The sequence below is a fragment of the Sciurus vulgaris genome (genome assembly GCF_902686455.1).
Source record: "Sciurus vulgaris genome assembly, chromosome: 10".
Classification (NCBI taxonomy): Eukaryota; Metazoa; Chordata; class Mammalia; order Rodentia; family Sciuridae; genus Sciurus; species Sciurus vulgaris.
Window position 1 is genome coordinate 93,387,390 of NC_136470.1, and position 16,496 is coordinate 93,403,885.

A 16,496-nucleotide genomic window follows, 5' to 3' on the forward strand; every position below is an offset into this window, starting at 1 on the left:
CTGTTGTAAATGAAACCACAATAATATTAAGATATCCAAATTCAAGAAATAATCTTTAGTTCCAATTTTTTTTAAATAAAGAAAAATGCAAACTTTGGTTTTAGCTTTTCAAAGAAAAGGTCAAACCCTAAACCAGTTGAACAAACTATGTTTCAAAATCTTGGGAAGTTCATGCAGAAAAAAATATATATACACAACTTTTTAATCTTGATGACTTTACTAACAGAGTAGGTTGAGTATTTTACTAAAACTGAAAATCTCTTAAAACAATTTGCAATGAGGTCTTTAAAGACATTATTATAAAAGAAAACAAGACCGTGAAGTGAATATAATTCTTTTAGGCTGCTGAATAAAAGACATGTGAGTAACTAAAGCAACTGTCTGGCCTAAGGGGAAAAAAATAGGAAGTAGGCCTTTAAAATATCTGACCCTTCTAGAACTTTGAGGGTAACATTTTGGAAAAACAGTCTTAAAGTGTAAGAAATTTAGAAAGGAAGTGTTTGTGTTTTTAGGTCTAATGAAATACCATAAAGTTTCAAAAAACAAGAAAAGTCAAAGGCCCTGGAGTATTCTAATTAATTGAAAACTTTCATCACCTCAAGACTGACTGGGGGAGACCTCCTTTTCTAGGGGCAAATATTCCTAACATATGTTAATATGTCCTTCTCCCTTATAAAGTACAATATAAGTACTAAGCCTAGTACTTTCTTTGAAGAATGAGGACATCAGGGCTTTTGCTGGCTGCATCTGTTCTTGCTCTATAGTTCTTCCAGATGTAGTTGCCAGAGATGGAGCTGCATGAATATTGACATGACTTGAAATTTTAGAATCCTTCAAGTGAGCTTGCTTTCCTGTTTGTAATCTTTTCTGGTAAATATGAAATCTTCCAGAAAATAAGTGATCATGCTGATCATTGTCTTATTGTAACTGAACAGGTTACAAGTAGCTAGAAGGAAATTTTATGGTACTATTAATGGGATAGGTGAGGAAGTTAGGACAAATGTAAGTTTCTAGACAGATGAATTTTGGTAAGGCAAAAACATTTTGAACTTTCTTTAATTCAGTGTTCGTAGGAATAGCTTACATGGATAATGTAAGACTTCTACTTTCTGAGAATCTTAAAAAAGGTTAATTTAAAATAACACGTCAATGGGAGAACAACAAAGATTTTAAAGTTAAATGAATTATATATATGTGTGTGTGTATATATATACATGACATCTATCTAGAATTTTAAATTCTAATTAAATATAAGTATCATGTAGTTGCTTTTATCTTGGGATCTAAAAGGTCACAATGCATTATTTAGCAGGTTGAACTGAGTTCAATTCAAATTTCTTTTAAATGTTAATTCTTTTGATATATATCTGAGAGTTAGAAAGAAGAAAATGTAGGAACTAGCAGGGAATCCACTTATAGCACATTGGAAAAACTTCATAAGCAACTTAAAACTGATCAGATTTCTCTAATGCCTATTTGTAGTAGCTTGGGACACAAAGTATGAGCATTATTTTCAGTATAGGAGACATAGGCAATCACGTTTAATGACCAGCATAGTGGAAATGACCCAATGTATCCATGAGTAAATTGGTCCACCAACTCTCCTAATTTTTCCGGACTGGAAACAAGATACGAATGTAATGCTTACTTATAATTCATCAGTCAAAACACTGAACTAATTAATAGAAATATGTATTTTTGGAACTGCTAGAAATGTTTCAAGAATCTTAATGCCTTCTACATTAATTTCTTCCTTAGACTATGAAAGTTGAAAGTCACTTTTATATTATGATTATATAACTTTGATTGGATAGACTTCCTAATAGGGATCTCTATTTGTCAATCCTAGAGCACATAATACAGTCCATGAATTCATGATTCATTAGCAATCTTATGGTACCTTGGAGTTTTGCAACTGCAGCTATAATGGGCCAGATCAAGACTTGCCTTGGATTCTATTGTTAGGGGAAATCCATTAACTTTTTCATTTCATTTAGTGTAGCATTATCAGATTACTATTTCAAAATAATAAATTGGTCTTTCAGATACTATGGACTCCCAAATGCATATGAAAAATAATTTACTCAGCTAATAGAATTTGGCTGATTTATAGCATTATTAGAGCATACTGAACACTCACCTTTACATATATTATCTCTTTGATCCTCACAAAAAACCTGTGAAATCAGCAAGGCCATTATTAGCATCACCCCTACTCTTCATCTTAGAAACCAAGTTCTCTTTCCAAGGTCACACAAGAAAGGAAAGTATTCGTTCTGGGTCAAACCCTTATTTCTAACTCCACATCCTGCGCTCTGTAAATATAGATCACACTCAACCTCAGTAACCATATCACATAAAAACATGCCATACAAAGCAGGGTTAGTGCAACCCTCAGCAACTTAAGAGTTAAAAGATAGGCAAATGGAATAATATATGAGAAAAGGCAAAAACGTTCTTTCCCTTCTGGTTTGCCAGTTGAAGGACAGCCACTAAGAAAGCAGATGTAAAATACAGATAGTGGGACTTGGTCTATGCACAACCCAAACACTAGGTCTGGAGTCCTCTGCCTGGACTCCTAGCCCAGCCATCCTAGATATCACCAAGAATGATAGGGGAGAGAACTGAGAAGTGTCTTTGTTTTTTAATTAAGTACTTAAGTAGTAGTTCCAGTAGCAAATTTCATACATCTATTGATATTTATAACAAGTATACTACATTTGGAATTAATCAGGACTGTGATTATAGCCAGAAAGTTTACTAGAAAAGTAAAAAGAACTGTTACATCATGTGCATAAACAACAGAGTGGGAATTACAGATTTAAGGGGAAGCTGGTTTATTAAAACCTTCAGGCCCCCAGGAGTCCTAATTCATTTAAAGTCCTCTCTGGATGTTATCCTGAGCTGATGTCTACATGTATAAGTCAGAACAGGCTGGTCTGTGTCTGATAGCCAGAGACAAGCTATAAGCCCTGACCCAAAATATACTGCAGAGAAATTAGCAAGAGTTTTTTGAAAAATATAAAAACTACCAGTAATCTGTGATTTCTTTCCAAATTTTCCATTTTTAAATTGCTATTTTTGTACAAATTATACATCTTGACTGGTTTATATTAACTAATTGAATGCTTTAAGATGTATATAATTTAATAAACTTTAAGTTGGAAGCAGTAATTTCTCTGGAGCTTGAGAAATCAAAGTAAACTTGATTTTCCACAAGAAAATTCTTTTTCAAGAAGTTCCAAACTATAATTCAAGGTCATGTGGCTCAAACCTCAGTTCAGTTTGAGAAAGCAGAGCCCCCGTTGGCATTGACTGACTACTCCAGGCAGTCTTCATTCTTCATTTGAATTTCTTTTGGGCAACTCTCCCTGACAAATAGGTCATTGTCCATTACAGGTGGCCAGGGATTTTGAAGTTCTAGTTTTCAGTATCTATGAAGTTTTTTGATCACACTTAAAAAAAAAAAAAAAAAAAAAAAAAAAAAAAAAAAAAAAAAAAAAACAGAAAAGGAATTTGCTGAGAAGGCTTTAAATAACCCTGTGAGTAAATTGTCTTTGGATTTTCCTAAACAGTTGACTGAGGTACAAAAGTAAGACCACTTTGGAATCACTGAGAGGTGGTTGTTCTGTGACCATATTTGTTTTGGGGGCTTCCATAAAACAGTCCCATCGATTGATTGACTTAAACAATAAAAACTAATTTTCTCCTGGTTCTGGAAGACAGAAGTTTGAGATCAAGGTGTCAGCAGGGTTTGTTTCTTGTGAGGTTTCTCTCTATGGCTTCTAGATGGCCATCTTCTCCCTGTCTCTTCACATGGTCTTCTCTCTGTGCATGTCTGTCCTAATTTGCTCTTTTAAGAATACCTGTCAGATTGGATTAAAACCCACTCTCAAAGACCTCCTTTTAAATTAATGACCTCTTTACCAATCCCATTTCCAAACAGAGTCCCATTCTTATGTACTAAGATGAAGGCTTGCAGCTTAAGAATTTTAGCTGCCACCCTGTAGCACCTAAGAGTCACTAATCCCAGAACATTAGTAAAAATGCTTTCTGGTTATCTACTGGTGGCCAAATTGAGCATCCTCTTCTTCCTTCTGATTTTTGATTTCCATGCTTTATTAGTCCTTTGATTTAAGTCCTCCCAGCCCTAGACTTTGCTTATTAATTACAGATATTCAAATTTCCTCTGAATTTGTTCATGGATTAGAACTTTTATCCATGCTGTGATTATTCTGTGTCTCTGTTGCTGTAATTCAAGTCTCTTTTCACATCTATTTTTCAGTTTCCTTTATTTGTCTCTGTATACTCCCTAGGACTTCTAAATTCAAGTTCATTCAGTGTTTTCTATATTAGTCAAAAACTGGAACAACCCAAATGTTCATCACAAGTTAAATGAATAAATTGTGGTATATTCAAATGACGGAATACTATACAACAATGAGAACAGAACTATGGCTACTTACTCCATGGATGAATACAGACATAATATTGCATCATTTTAAGTCAACGAAGTCCATGATCTTGGCAGTAGCAGTTCATAGTCAATTAATATGTATTGGGTACTTACTGTGTGCCAAGCATTGTGGGAAGTGTTTTCATATATACTATATCATTTTAATTCTCACAAATCTGTGAAGGAGTTGATAATTCAGTCCTATTTCCAGAAGGTAAAATGGAGGCTTAGAATATTTTACAAAATGCAGAACTGGGATTGAAATTTCTGTCTTGACTCTAGTCCCAGTGTGAAAGCCAACAGGTCACATGGCCTTTCTTCTTTCTCCATTGACTCTGGAAGATGTACTGGATGCATTAGTTGGTAATGACCTTGACCACACATGGCTATACTGCGTCTCACAGTGCCAAGGTTTCTCTGTACTTTCCCTCCCTATTCACAGGATGAAAGAGAATATTCATCTGCTTTAAGGAACCCAGAGGCATTAAGAGTAGACCACTCACACACTGCCAATGACCCCCAGAGGAATATCAAGACAAACAGAAATGCCAGGAGTCAATCCATAATTTTAATATAGGGAATTCCCAAAGCCTCAGTTTCTCTCTTGGAGCTGTTTCAGAGAAGCCAAGCAGATAGAATACCTTAGTTGCAGACCTTCTTGGCTAGTAGCTTATGAATTTGGCCTAGTTTCTATAATTTGCATTTCCTAAGTTGTATCAACAAAACTGGGGCATTTGGTGACTGGGGAACAAGCTGATAAAGGCACTTGCACCTGCTGGAAAATAAGGAAAGCCACAAAGAAGGCTACAGAACAATCAGGCTCTAATGCCACAATTCTGGTTCATCAATTAGTAATAGAATTTGCCTGAAATATTCATAGAGGGGGTGAACTCCAATTCAAGAGTGAATGGTTTTCTTCTAGAATGAAATCAGATACAGTTAACTCCATCTTATGGCATCTGGATAAACTTGTTTCAGATTCAATAATTTGGTACAGTATATTTAACACATGGTCATTCATCTGTTTCTAAAAAGGAAGGAATAATGACCAAGATAATGACCTACAACATTTAAAGACCTCCAATTTGGTAGGAGAATAAAATTCTCTCTTGTGATTTGTTCCTTGATTTGGTATGTATATTTTATTTACCAAAGGCAAGAAATTGGGGGAATGAATTGAATCACTGATAAGTAAAACAGTTTTAGAGGTAACTACATTAATGCAAGGGAAATTTTTCATCATCTTGACCACTTATTACCTATACAGATTCTTATTCATTATATTTGCTTTGGAATATTTTCTAATTATAGAAAATGTAGAAAATAGAGTAATAATAATTAAGGACCCGACTTTTTTTATGTGGTTCCTCCCCAGTTTCCTTATAAGATCCAGTACACGACACCTGCATGGCTACGTGTACACACTTAGAAAGCAGGCCTCAAGATCTCTTCCCTGACTTCCCCAAAAGAGGCCACGTCTCACCTCCTGCTATGCCCCAAACACTAGTGATCCAGCCAGCAAAGTTTCAGCAACTACCTATGCAGGTGATGAATGATCTTCATACTTCACTTCCTTTTGAGTGCTGTGATATCCATTTATCTGTGCAAATAAGAGTGTTTGTACTGAAGGGGAGGGAATTTTTTGAAAAGAAAAAGAAAGTAATCTTAAGGACTTGTATTTTTTAGTCATTTTCCTTTTTTCTTAAAACTAAAAGAAATGGGCTTTTTGGTTTTGTTTTTTCTTTTCCTTTTCCTTTTTTTTTTTTTTTTTTTTTTTTAATGGTCTATTTGACTAGGAATTGAAAATAATAACAGCCTTTTAACTTGGATTGCATTTTGGGGGTACATATTTCAAACAGTCCTCAAAGGCCTCTCAGAATATAACAAATTTTGGATTTATCTCTCATCAAAAGAAAACTTAACATTCATTCTACTTTTACTTCTTAATAATCAAGTGTATATTCTTTATGACATCCTCAATATAAGGCCAATGTCAAAAGAGGAAAAATGTTTAAGGCAGATCACTCTAAGCAGAAAGAGTTGCTTGCAAGTATACATCAAGGAGCTCATCCTTAAGATAAAATAAGTCACAAGTAATTCAGAGCCACATTAAACGGAGGAAACCTGAAAGTAAAACTTCACTAATTCAGAGCTGGTCATAGGTGGAGGAGGACTGAGTGCTCTTGCCTTGACCATCTGTTGTAAGAATCAGGGTAAATAATCTGGGGACAATAGTGAGATTGAAGTGGACCAGAATATTTAACCTTCTCCAAAGAACAAACAAATGGTGAATTATTTGTGGACAAATGGATCTTGCTAATTAAAAAAAAAAAAGTCTTATCTGTCCTTCAGAGCAAATTTTAAGCATCTTTTACCTGGAAACACTTTATTAATTTTAATGAATTCCATTTATGTGCTTGAAAGTATTTCAATTCCTTAACCATCTAATTAAAACTTTTTATCTGATCCAGACTCACCTCTGTCAAAGTTGTCCATATCATGTGATTTTAAAAATCTTAAATAATTTGAGAAAGATACCTAGTACATATATTTATTAAGTGTACCTGAGTAGCTGTTATGTACCTGTAGAGACTTATACCATGTAATGCAAAATGGTTCATAAGTATGTGCTCCCACAATACAGTGTCGTTGATGAGACATAACTGAAAATTTTTACATAATAAAGGATTATAATAAGGCCCCAGGGAAGCACTTAAACTACATGCACAGCTACGGAATTTGGGGCACTGGACAATTCTGTTCCTCAAGTGACCAACTATGCAATCAGAAAAAAAAAAAAAAAAAATGTGGCAAGAATGCTTTGGAACCAATTGGTGACTCTGGCCATTGAAGAGAGATTTTTTTCTCAATAAAGGAAGAAAGAAGTTGACTGAACTTCCTCAGAAGTGCTCCTGGATAGTCAGGAAAGAGAGAACAAAGTGCTGTGACCTGTTTTCTGGAGGCGTTTATGTTCTAAGAGTAAGGATACTATACACCCAGGAGCTTTCTACCTCAACTCTAAATGCTCTGGATTTTTTTTCAAGAGCATGTTTTAAGGACTATAAGATGAAAGCTACCGATTGTGCACACAGTGAAATTCGTGAGTACTATTAGGAAAGACTCACTGAAATCCTTAAAAATAGTAAGAACAGCATGGCAACAGCAGAGGGGCCTGTTAGGACAGGCAGCCATGATGGAAATGCAGGGCCCTCTAAATTAGTCCACCCAGAGGTGACAGAGATAGCAACTCCAGGGACAGGGCCATCACAGCAGGAATGCCACACTGACTTGAGAAGACACCAACTCCGGAGGAGAAGGACCAACTTATTCATTAGGTATGATGAACACAGTACATAGGACCCACAATACTTTTAAGGGCCCATAAAAATGTCTTCATCATTAAAACCAAAACCCCCAAAATGACCATTTCATAATAAAGTGTGATAATATATCCAGTCTAGATTATTTGTCTTTATGTCAATGCAGTCATGAAATATGATTTAAATGTTTTTTATAAAGGAACGGGCCCATGAAAGTTATATTCTCACCCTGCACCAAGCATCCAGGCCAAGGAAAGTGAATCTGCACAGGGTGGGCTTGAAATCTCAGTGATTTTATGGGTGGAGGCTTGTAGTCAAAGATCATGGAAATCGTTATCCATTTATTTCACCCATCTACAGTCCTTCCAGAAGGGCAAAACAAAAAGTGCCAATTAATACCCAACACAAACCAAAGGCACAAGAGTTGCATAGTAGAAGGTAATTAGAGTCACTGATCCCAGAAGACTGCCTGGAAAAGGTTATGGCTTGAAGAAGTAGGCACCAGGGTCACCTGGGTCTGAAAAATACAATGCTGGAGGGAGGGGATAAAGACAGTAAGGGGAAATAGGTGGTGCATGGGGATCCCACCTCTTAAATGCCCTGTGCCATTATTGCAAATTAATAGTCACTAATTTATTTGCTGCAACTCGACTACTTTTATTAGAGAATAGGAAATCACATTATTTCTAGCTACAGATCACTGAACCAATGGGGAATTCATTATGACATGTGAATTTCACATTTGAATCTCTGATTAAAAGCGAGAATTTTGTCCATGTTTCCCAATTATTTACAACTAGATTTGAGCTTCCTTCAAGATGTTTAGAAAGAAGAACCAATATGCCCAGATTTTGTTCTATTTCAAAATGAACAAAATGCTCTATTTGGGGGGTGGAGGATGAGTTAAGATAGAGTCAGCCCATCCTGAACCCTCGTCTATGTTGGAGAAAATCTATAGAAGCACTCCAAACTGGGAAAGGACACAAAATAGTAGGCAGAAGTCACTGGGAAACATTACCTGAACTTTACCCATGTTGGGAGTTTAAAGAGAGCATGATACTTACCATGACATTTACCTTCCCAAGTGACAGAATTAAATAGCCTCTGCACGTGAGCATGAGAACAGCCATTAGAACAGCCAGTCTTTTCATGGCCAGTTTTCTACAGGTGCTTAAGTCCACGTGCAGATTTGTGAAAGCTATAATTTTTAGCAAATGTGAAACTGAGTATTTCATTTCAGTGTTTCTAAAATTATATAGATATATTTTGTATTTGTTTGCATGTATATATATATATATATATGAAGAAATACATGCAATAGATTAATACCTATAAGCTTGAAGGAGTATGTCTACCCTTAAAACATTCATCCTAAAAACACTACTTAATTTCCAATATTGTAAAAATAAAATATAAAATTTTGGAAAATGCATGAAAATATCAGAGGTATTATTTTTATTTTCCTATTTCTGTTTTTTCTCAATTTCTAGCAACAATATGTTCTTGCTTTTGATTATTATAATCAGAACAAGAAAAAGACTATTTTTTAAATCCACATACTAGTTCTAGGTTAGCAAAGTTATTTAGTATTATAGTCATTTACTCTTCCCCTATTTTTAATATTTTTGCATTTCTTTTGCTTAATATCTTTTTCTTAATAGAGTCTAGATTGTTATTGATAGAGAATAAAAATCATTTTTAAATTGCAAACTCCATGGTAGTAGTAAGAAAGTCAGCAACTAGGAAATTGATTACAAATGAACTATAACTGTGGAATTACATTCTTTAAGTATTTCATGCACCCAAAATAGATCTCAAGAAAATCTTAGTAAAGATGGCATAATGGCGTTTAGTGTTTAGTAAGAATCAGATGAAGCTAAAGCTTATTAAACCTATTAAGATCCATAAAATAAAAAGTTTGCATACTTGAAATGCCTAGCTTAGTTTTCTATGAAGATAAAAAGAAACAGATGCATTTTGTTAGGAATGTGAAACTGTGGATCGTTGATTCTTCCAGAAAAGAGGAGAAAAATTCGTCTCAACATTGCTCATCTTCTATGGATGCTGGAGCTGTAGCTCACTGGTAGAGCACTCACCTAGTATGCTGGGGCCCTGGGTTCAAATGCCCACCACAAAAATAAAAAAGAGTTTTCTTATAGCCAAAGACAGTATAAGTGATTATATTGACTGCCACTTATACTTTAAAAAACAGTAACATTCGTGAAAGTCAGTGGAGAACCTAAGGGAGAGATCTCCAGACTCCCTAAACCAGATGAACAAATAGCACCAGTGTGGTAGAGAGGGAAGCAGGCAGGCCTAGGAGGCCACCTGGATCCTCCTCCTGCCTCCATCACAGAATGGTTTGGGGGCCTTGGCCAAAACACATGAGCACTGAGCTCCGATGTCCTCAAGCATCTATGGAAGATATTATCTACCCACAGAGTTATCATGAGATCGAACAAGTAAAATTACATCAGACATCTAACAGAGTGCCCAGCACATGGTAGCATCTCAAAATAGTTTAATTCCCTTCCCAGTGAGACAGGACTGCAGCCAATACCACTTCATCTAAAGACGTCTGGTGGCTCCACAGCCTGGTATGCAGCCAGAACAGATCCTATGACATCCAATGTGTTGTACTCTCTATCTTCACATTAACAAAAAAGAAAACAAGTGGGTCAAAATAGGATTTTCTTAATAAACGTTCATGTCACTGGCTATATTCCCTACATTACATTCATTTATGCCTGCTTTTATAATAGAAAATACAGGACTATTCTCAAGAGTCATTCTGAGAAACGCCATCATTTTATATAATTCATTGGTGAAGAAACAAATAATAAGAGAAACAGAGAAACGGCAATAGAATTTTCGACAGCAAAGCACCAGGGAAAATAAGTTTCTCCTTATGCTAATATTGTTTTCTAACAGTCAAAAATATCTCAAGAAATTCAAGAGAGAAGTGGGAAAATGTGATTTTCACATGCTATTGGAAAATAAATAGGCTGAAATAATTGCTAGAGGATGTCACAATGTGATAATCAACTTCTGAAGTTTGACAATTCTTTTCTGTTCTTTCCAAGAATGATGTAGAGGCACCAAATCCTAATATGATCTAAAGTATATAAGCCACTTACATGCTTGGGTGTATTTCCAGTGTATAATAGGTCAGTATTGAACCTTTCATACAATTTTATTTAGAAAATTGGGTTTGAAGACTGAATAAGTATGCATATATACTTCTTTAATGTTTTAAACCACTGACTTCAAAAAAGAAAAAAAATCTGGATGGTCATATTACTGTCAGCCCTGCAGAGCTGCTGATAAACAAATTGTAATAGTTTCATGAATTGCTGAATCAATTATTGACCGCATTCTGAATTCTAGAAGTATTATCCCACAGGATAAAAGGAGAAGTCAGAAATAACACAGCTTGATGTTATGATAGCAGGTAGAGATGAAGCTAGGATGCAGGAGAGATCTTGTTGATATATGATTGTTTTCCCTTGAGTTGGCAATGCCTTAGACACTGTATCTGGAGCCATGGAGATGTCACTGGGTCGGTCATTCCCTTTCTGATCTCAGACTACCACACTTGTAAAACAGTGAGGATCATGGGATAGTATCTCAGAAGCCAAAAGGCTGTACAGAAAAAGTTGCTAGCAGGCACTAACATGGGTGTCATGACTCTTTTCAGGTAGTAGGTGTAACCTTGAAGAAAAAGTGGCACTGTCTTCAAAAAAGTGACCTGACCCTGGCTTTGGTGGGTTTTTTCTGCAAGAAATAAAAAGCACCGCATGTGTTTATTATACATCCTTTCTAGCTGACCACTGCTTTGTTCTAGAGTTCAGCATGAAAGGACTAATTTTTGTTTTGTTTTTATTTTTGTTTTAGTGAAATGGCATGTCCGTTGCTAATTTTAGCTATTATAGTTGCATATGTAAAAAATATCTCCACGTAGTGTATGGATTGGTAGCATTTCAAATAAATGGTATATTGAAAAATTGACCTGAAATTTTTTGAGATGCTTATCAATTGAGATTTTTCTCTTAACCCAAGAAAAGAGTCTGAACTATTATTTCTTAAAATTATATCTTATAATATTAGATTTATTCTTTTAAGTATAGCAGCAATTTAAATATAAATATAAGCATGCCACTATGTTTATTGCTATATTATGAGAACTTCTTGGAGCATGGAACGATTTCCTCACATGTGATTTTGCTCTTTTGAAAAAACAACTACAAAAATTTTTGTTGTAAACCACATTTTAGTATGTAAATGAGTGTAACTTGTAAAGGTATACTAAGCTTATAGGGTATGTTTCAGTCAGATAATTTTTATATTTGGAAAAAATGTTAAAGTTTGATAGTGACATGATAAATCTTTTCCCAGAATTGTATGCACCTCTATTTTAGAAAGTTCACACTGCTTCCTTAAAGAAGAAACCTACAATCAGTATGCACCCTAATTTGCTATACAATGAATCATTATGATTCCCTTTATTTTCCCAGAAATCAGATATTCTAAGGATTGTTAGACATATAACCTTTTCGGAACACATCTGAAAATGATTACTGATGTATCTGCTAAATAAAATCACTAGCATTTGATACTCCATCTTGAAAATAACGCATTACCATTCAATAATGCTAGTTAAGTCAAAACAAAGCAAAGAGACAGACTTTCAGCATTGTAAACAAATTTACCCATTTGAGATCTATTAACTGCAAAAAGTTTCTCTTTGTTCTCATAATAAAACCTGCTACGGACTACAGTTTAGAAAGTCAATACCTGAGAAAAGGAACACTGTTTTGCCCCCAGAGTGTACCTACCTTCCAATTACTTAAAGCCCGTGGGAAACTCAAGATAATCATGTCGTTCTACCCTTTTCCATGGCATAGAAACTATCAGGGTTTATCAGGCTCCGGAGTTAATATTGACCCCTACTCTTAATTCTCTTTCCAGATGACACATGCCCATCTGTCCATTTTTATTTCCTTGCCTATAATATCTCTGTATGTTATGTTTGTATTTTAATTAGATTTACAATACAGCTGTTCCTATGCGTTCTTAGCATAAAATGAGTTTCTCTAGGGAGGCTCTGCCCAGAGACCAGAGAAAATGCAAGGTTTTTGTTTTCAAAGTATTTAAAAATTATTTAATTTTTACATAGTATGAGATGTTTCTAATGGGATCAAGAAGGTATTTTGTTTTGTCTCCATTATATCACATTTACTCTCAAAATTTTCATAATCAGGTAAACTCAAAAGACAGAGCCAGCATAACCCCTTTTCCAGTGTATATATTTGTTTATATGAGATAATCAGAAAAAAATAGAGAAATAGGTAGATATACATAGATTAGTGCCTTAATTATATATTACTTAGTGCTTTAATCATCTATTACTTCTGTATTTATAGAATTCTCCAACTAAAAGATATTTCTAAAATTCTACTAAAATTCCTCCATCTCAAAAACATTGAAAATGGCAAAAAGAAAATGTATTTTTCACCAAGTTCATACTATCTCCACCAATCAAGCTGGGCGAATTCATGGTATGCCAAGCCACTGAAGAATTTTAGAGATTTTTATGTCTACACTTTTTATACCCAATCCACTAAAAAATGACAGAATCTAAAGACTACTCAGCAAAAGCCCTCTGTGGGAAGCAGATCCTCGTCTTAATCCCTGTCCCAAACTCCTATCACTCAAAATATTTATGGATCATAGAGTAACAATTTTAAATGAACATAATAGGCAAGCCATAGTGTTTTAAAATTGATATTATAAAAATACATTCATGTCATGTTAATTGCCTTACATATATTATACATATAAAATACTATGTTAAAATTAAATATAATATGCCAGTTGTGAAGGTAAAAAAGTAGCTAAGTAAAAGTTCACAAACCATCTTTTTTCAGATTTTGTGTGTTTTCTCCTCAGCCAAAAGCTTCAAGATGCACTGGCAGCAGCCTACCTCTTCATTTATGTTGGATTGCTCTTTAAACATTAGAATATCTTGTAATAAATAATAAGTTAAAGATTTCTCCTGACACAAGTCATTGTTGATTTCACTGTTGTAGGGAAAAGGCTCTAGGGCGGCAGATAAGGCTGTTGCCATGGTGATGAAGGAGATACCGAGGGAGGAGTCTGCTGAAGAAAAGCCCCTCCTTACTATGACATCACAGGTGGGCAGACCCATAGGGCTCCTTAGGAAGCTGACATATGTCAATATATCAGACAATGTGATCACTAACTAGAGAAAAAAAACATTAACTCTTGAACCAATTTTTTAAAAGGACAGTTTCAATGAAACAACTGTACAAATATAAATGAAAATCAAAATTGCTTTAAAAATTTAGTTATTTATTCATGGATATTAATTTTCATTACTCAACTTTAGTTTAAAAAATGGATGTGCAAGTAAAACATGCTGCTTCTTTAAAAGGAGTCTTGTTAATCACTTTGGGAAAGAAATAATTAATATAATGGAACATTTGAACAACCAAAAAAATCAAATTCCTATGAATAAATACAGTTATATTGTATACATATGTCAGTTTACCAGTAGAATACCTAAATTTTCTTAAATGTTAAATATATTTATGTTGTGACTATGCATACTACATATTCGTCTATACATATTTATGTGGATATCTAATTTACAGGAATGAGCCGGAAGTCCCTGAGTCCCCATGCAGAAAATGGCATTTGTGACCCTTCTTATTCTTAGTGACCTTGAAAACAAAAATACCATCTCTATTATAAGCACATGAGGGCCATTTTCAGCATTTATTATAACAAGTATAGAAAGAAAGTTTGCATTTGTATGCAAAGACACACTGAGACTGTGGATCCTCTATATGCTCAGGGACTTTTGAAACACCCTGTAAAATCTACATAAATATGTATAATATACTCATCACCACTCTGTGGAACTACCAGTTTTAAATTCTTAAATGAAAAATATTTTTTACTTGCATTTATCTTATAATTTAGATTAGATTGTTATTTTAAACATTTCATTTTTTTCCATAATGCAATAGTAAATGCAGTGATTCAGTTCCGATTATATGCACATGCCTAGAATTAGAAAAATGTCCATTTACAGTCCGCATGAAAGGCATTTATATCAAAAGCTAAATTATGGCAACTTATTTTTAGAATATCAGCAGATCTTATCTCCAGCTGGTGCCAACATGTGTGGTTTATTTTATTCTAAGTACTATGTTGTAAGTAACCAAATTATAACATATAACATCAAAATTGAATAATTTTTAAAGTTATTAAAGATTTCCAGGACTTTGGGATAAATTTTAGATTCTCAGGAATTTTTTTAATTCACAAAGAAGAGATACTTCTTCCCAGTGACACATAATAGTATTTGAAATGAAATTTGCTTCATATTTACCAAGTTCTCCATTCTTAATTTATATAATAGAGCATATGCAGTTTTACATTGATCTCCCACATATAAGAAACAGATCTTTGTGAATCCCATATCCAAAATATTCAGTCCATAGTTTCTCAGGTGAATAACTGGGAAGCGAGAACTGCTTGGAGGTTTTTTGGTGAATGGAAGAGCCATGCACACCTTATACACCAATGTTGGTACGACTGTGCTACAACACGTCATCTCAGGACATCACAATTTAAGACAGGCTCCCATCCTCAAACTTTTTTCTCCAAAAGCATGCGCTGCTATGTATTTTCCAGAAATCCTTTCCAACTATTCAAGATTGCTATTATAACCTAAATTTGAATTTAAAATTTAATGCAAAATAATATCTTGGATTTTTTAATTTAGAAAAGAAATTATGACTTAACATTCTGTCATAATCAGAACACTTGTGCGTACCAAGTTCCTTCTTTAATCCCTGTCTAGTATTGCATTAACTGTTTCTAAGATACTAGTTACAATTTTTCTGCATGAAGATTACATAATGCTTTCTTTGATGCATCATATTCTTGTTGCATACTGGCCAGCTTATGAATCAGCAAATGAAGAATTCTGATTCATAAAATGTAATGCACCTGTCGTGTTGATGATTTTACGGAATTAATTCAGTGACAGCTGTGATACAATTATTTCTCAGTCGAGTGCAGTTTTATTAGTTAATATACTTGTTCCACTATACACAAGTGGCTTCTTCCCTGCTATGCACCAGTGGCGTGCACAAACCCAAAAGAAGCAGAATGATCTGAAAAAGTGAGTACTTCCCATGGCAACCACAGCATTCAGTACGTGTACCATATCACCTTCTTACTTGTTACCCTGTGTGAATGTACCAGTGTCTCAACACATTTGTCCCCGTGTCTCCTGTAAAGCTCTTTATGACATAGTGCTATATACTCCTGAATACATCGACCCATTTCATCACTGCTATGTCGGTGCCAACTTCTCACATCATAGATTCCAGATGTGTCCAACTGCTACTCTCTCAATACCATCTTTGGGACAAATATTTCAAAATAGATAAAATAGAGAGTAAAATCACTGAAACACAGACCCCTTGCCTTATTTAATAACTTCACTCAACAGATTATAAGTGTACAAGAATCCTATATTCCAACATTTTTTAAATTATTGAATTCTTATGGTATGTTCCACCACTAGATTTAGCTAAACATAAGCCAGTGAAGCCATCTATGTAGAACATTGAACAAACTGGGAAAAAAAAAAAAAAAAAAAAAAAGTAGAGTTAGCCAGATGA

General features: G+C 34.5%; 1 protein-coding gene across 16 annotated transcripts in view; it reads left to right on the forward strand.

Annotated features, from left to right (window-relative positions):
* The window catches only part of PEX5L (peroxisomal biogenesis factor 5 like), a 220,983-nt gene that overhangs the window by 113,037 nt on the left and 91,450 nt on the right, over positions 1 to 16,496 (forward strand). For 6 of the 16 annotated variants that reach the window (XM_079156351.1, XM_079156361.1, XM_079156363.1 and 3 more), the window contains exons 4-5: positions 11,474 to 11,539; positions 13,866 to 13,970. The exons of 5 other annotated variants lie outside the window; for them this stretch is intronic. In XM_079156351.1, the coding sequence (XP_079012477.1) occupies positions 11,474 to 11,539; positions 13,866 to 13,970 (171 nt within the window). The remainder of the gene's footprint in view (positions 1 to 11,473; positions 11,540 to 13,865; positions 13,971 to 16,496) is intronic. 5 more of the 16 variants (XM_079156366.1, XM_079156353.1, XM_079156359.1 and 2 more) reach the window with 1 other exon arrangement.